Source organism: Helicoverpa zea, chromosome 9 (assembly GCF_022581195.2).
Source record: "Helicoverpa zea isolate HzStark_Cry1AcR chromosome 9, ilHelZeax1.1, whole genome shotgun sequence".
Lineage (NCBI taxonomy): Eukaryota > Metazoa > Arthropoda > Insecta > Lepidoptera > Noctuidae > Helicoverpa > Helicoverpa zea.
The window spans coordinates 4,302,830-4,305,387 of NC_061460.1; the positions used below are offsets into that span (position 1 = coordinate 4,302,830).

The 2,558-nt window shown below is 53.4% G+C and overlaps 1 protein-coding gene across 1 annotated transcript; it reads right to left on the minus strand.

Moving 5' to 3' along the window:
* Positions 1 to 855: 855 nt before the first annotated feature.
* On the minus strand, positions 856 to 2,029 carry LOC124633076. Its single transcript, XM_047168168.1, has 2 exons — positions 1,508 to 2,029; positions 856 to 921 (listed from the first exon to the last, which is right to left on the minus strand). The coding sequence occupies exons 1-2, from the start codon at positions 2,027 to 2,029 to the stop codon at positions 856 to 858; spliced, it is 588 nt and encodes a 195-aa protein (XP_047024124.1).
* Between the last annotated feature and the right edge of the window lie 529 nt (positions 2,030 to 2,558).

Below are 2,558 nucleotides of genomic sequence, written 5' to 3' on the forward strand. Positions count from 1 at the left end.
TTCAGCATCCCGAGGAATCTGCGCAGCTCCCTGACCGTTTTTGGCTCAGGGAAGTTCTGGACGGCCTCAACTTTGGAAGGCAACGGTCTCGTCCCTTTGGAAGAGATGTGGTATCCTAAAAAATTGACCTCCGACACACCAAACACGCATTTAGCGCTGTTGATGACCATACCATACTCTCGCAGTCTGGTGAACAGCTGACGCAGGTGCAGCTCGTGAGTCTTTTGGTCTTTTGAAAAGACCAAAAAATCGTCAAGGTAGGCATACGTGAAATCCAGACCCCTGAGCATCTCATCCACGAAGCGCTGGAACGTCTGTGCGGCATTTCGAAGCCCGAACGTCATGAACGGGAATTCGAAAAGCCCGAACGGAGTCGTGATCGCAGTCTTCGGGATGTCATCAGGATGCACAGGAATCTGGTTATATGCCTTAACCAGATCAATCTGCGAGAAGATGGTACAGCCAGACAGGCTGTGCGCGAAGTCCTGGATGTGCCGGATAGGGTACTGATCCGGGACAGTGCGAGCGTTCAGCATCCTGTAGTCGCCACAAGGGCGCCATCCATCGCCTTTTTTGGGAACGAGATGAAGAGGCGACGACCACGGTGACTCGGATAAACGGCAGATACCGGACCGCAACATGTCGTCAAACTCGGCCTTCGCGATTTTTAACTTGTCCGGGGCCAATCTGCGAGGTGAAGAAGATACTGGTGGCCCTGGTGTAGTACGTATGTGGTGTACTGTATTGTGTCTGGATGTGTGATGTATGCCGTGAGGTCGAGTGATGTCGGGATATTCCCGTAGTATGTGTGTATACGCGGAATCACCGAGACTCACCCTCACCGAAGACACATCATCAGAGCGGCGGACAGGCGACGCCGGGGTGGAGAGCGTTGTATGGTTGTCGATTAGGCGTTGGTTCCTGCAATCAACAACCAAATTATAAAAACACAAAAAATCCACACCTATTATCGCCCTTGTAACGTCCGCTATAATAAATCGCCAAGCGAAGTCACGGCGCAACCCTAAGTTTAAATTCAACTGCACAAAACCGTAAGTGTTTATAACCGAGCCGTTCGCCGCACGTAGCTCGTAGCCGGTTTTTTCCACTCGTCGCGCAATCGCCGACCGGGGGTAGACGCAGAGGTCGCTGCCTGTGTCGACCAAAAACTGTATCTTCGACCTTTGGTCGGTGACGAACAGGCGACCAGCGCTCGGACAATCATCGGCCGCCATCACTGATTGCCCCGCACATTTCCCGACGTAGTGTAGTCGCACGGTTTAATGCACTTTTTAGCATTATCGCCGAACCGCTGGTGGTACCAGCACTGCGATCTTCTAGAGCTGGACCGGTGACGTGAGCGACTACGGGAGCGACTTCTGTTGCGGGACAACCGCTCGATTTTGAGCGCCATTGCCTGCATCTGCCGGTTAAGCGCGGCGATCTCGGCGTGCAGACCGCTGGTGGACGACGACGGTGCGGTGGCGACGGCAGCTGTTGATGCCACCTGCGCGGGACCGGCGATGACGTGGATGCGGTCCGCTAACTCGGCCAGCTCGGCCAAGTCCAGTTTGGACTGCGACGCCACTATGGTCTGCGTACCTGCTGGCAGACGGCTCGTCCAGATTGTCCGCAGGAACTCCTCCGGAACACCTGGACCGGCGAGGTTGAGGAGGTGCCGGTAGAATTGCGACGGCTTTCTGTCGCCGAGCTCCTCGTGCATGAGGAGCTGCTTCACCTTCTCCTCGCGCGAAGCTGACAGCCTCTTTATAAGCTCGGCCTTGAGCTTCTCGTACTTGTCGGTGGCGGGCGGGTTGGTGATGATGTCCTCCACGACGTCCGCGTACTTTGGGTCGAGATGACCCGTGACGTAATAATATTTCGTCTCGTCCGTTTTAATATTCGCGAGTGCGAACTGTGCGTCCATCTGCGCGAACCACAGCGCCGGCTTCTCCGGGTAAAACGGTGGGACTCGCACGCCCACGCGGCATGACTCGGCAGATTCGACATCAGCCTTGCTGGTCGACATTGTTGTCGTGCTCGTACGGGGTCACCAATGTAGGTGTGTAGGGTGACGTGTATCGGAGATAAATAACGCAGTCCAGGGGCACAATACAGAACAGTTTATTATGCACAGCACGCAAGTAGGTACACGTACAGTTTGTACACACACAGAAGAGAAAGTCAGAAGGAGAAAAGCACAGAAAGTCACGAGCACAGAATACAGGAAAGAACATACAGTCTAGTCTAGATCTAGGCAGATCAAAGCGAAAAGCACACGGTTGATAGATTTTAAAAATGTGGGCGTTAGCGCAGCGAACGAAAGCCGACTGGTGCAACGGGCCTTGTCCCGCGTGCGCGAGTGCAACGCCGCCTAGCGCGGTCTCGCTCTCGCGCCGCTGTGACGTAGCTGTCGAACCGGCCGGTCGCTCGCTGGTCGCTACTAATAAAACAAATGTGTTTGTCCGTGTCCGTTGAATTTATACAACACAAAAATAATTAAATAATGAAAATAAATATAATTTCTAAATAGTAAATTTAAATTGACTGGACAAATC

Coding starts and splice junctions, on each gene's coding strand:
- LOC124633076 (XM_047168168.1), bottom strand. CDS start 2,029: ATGTCGACCAGCAAGGCTGATGTCGAATCTGCCGAGTCATGCCGCGTG. Junction 922..1,507: donor TCATCGCCGGTCCCGCGCAG/GTGGCATCAACA, acceptor TGTTGATTGCAG/GAACCAACGCCTAATCGACA.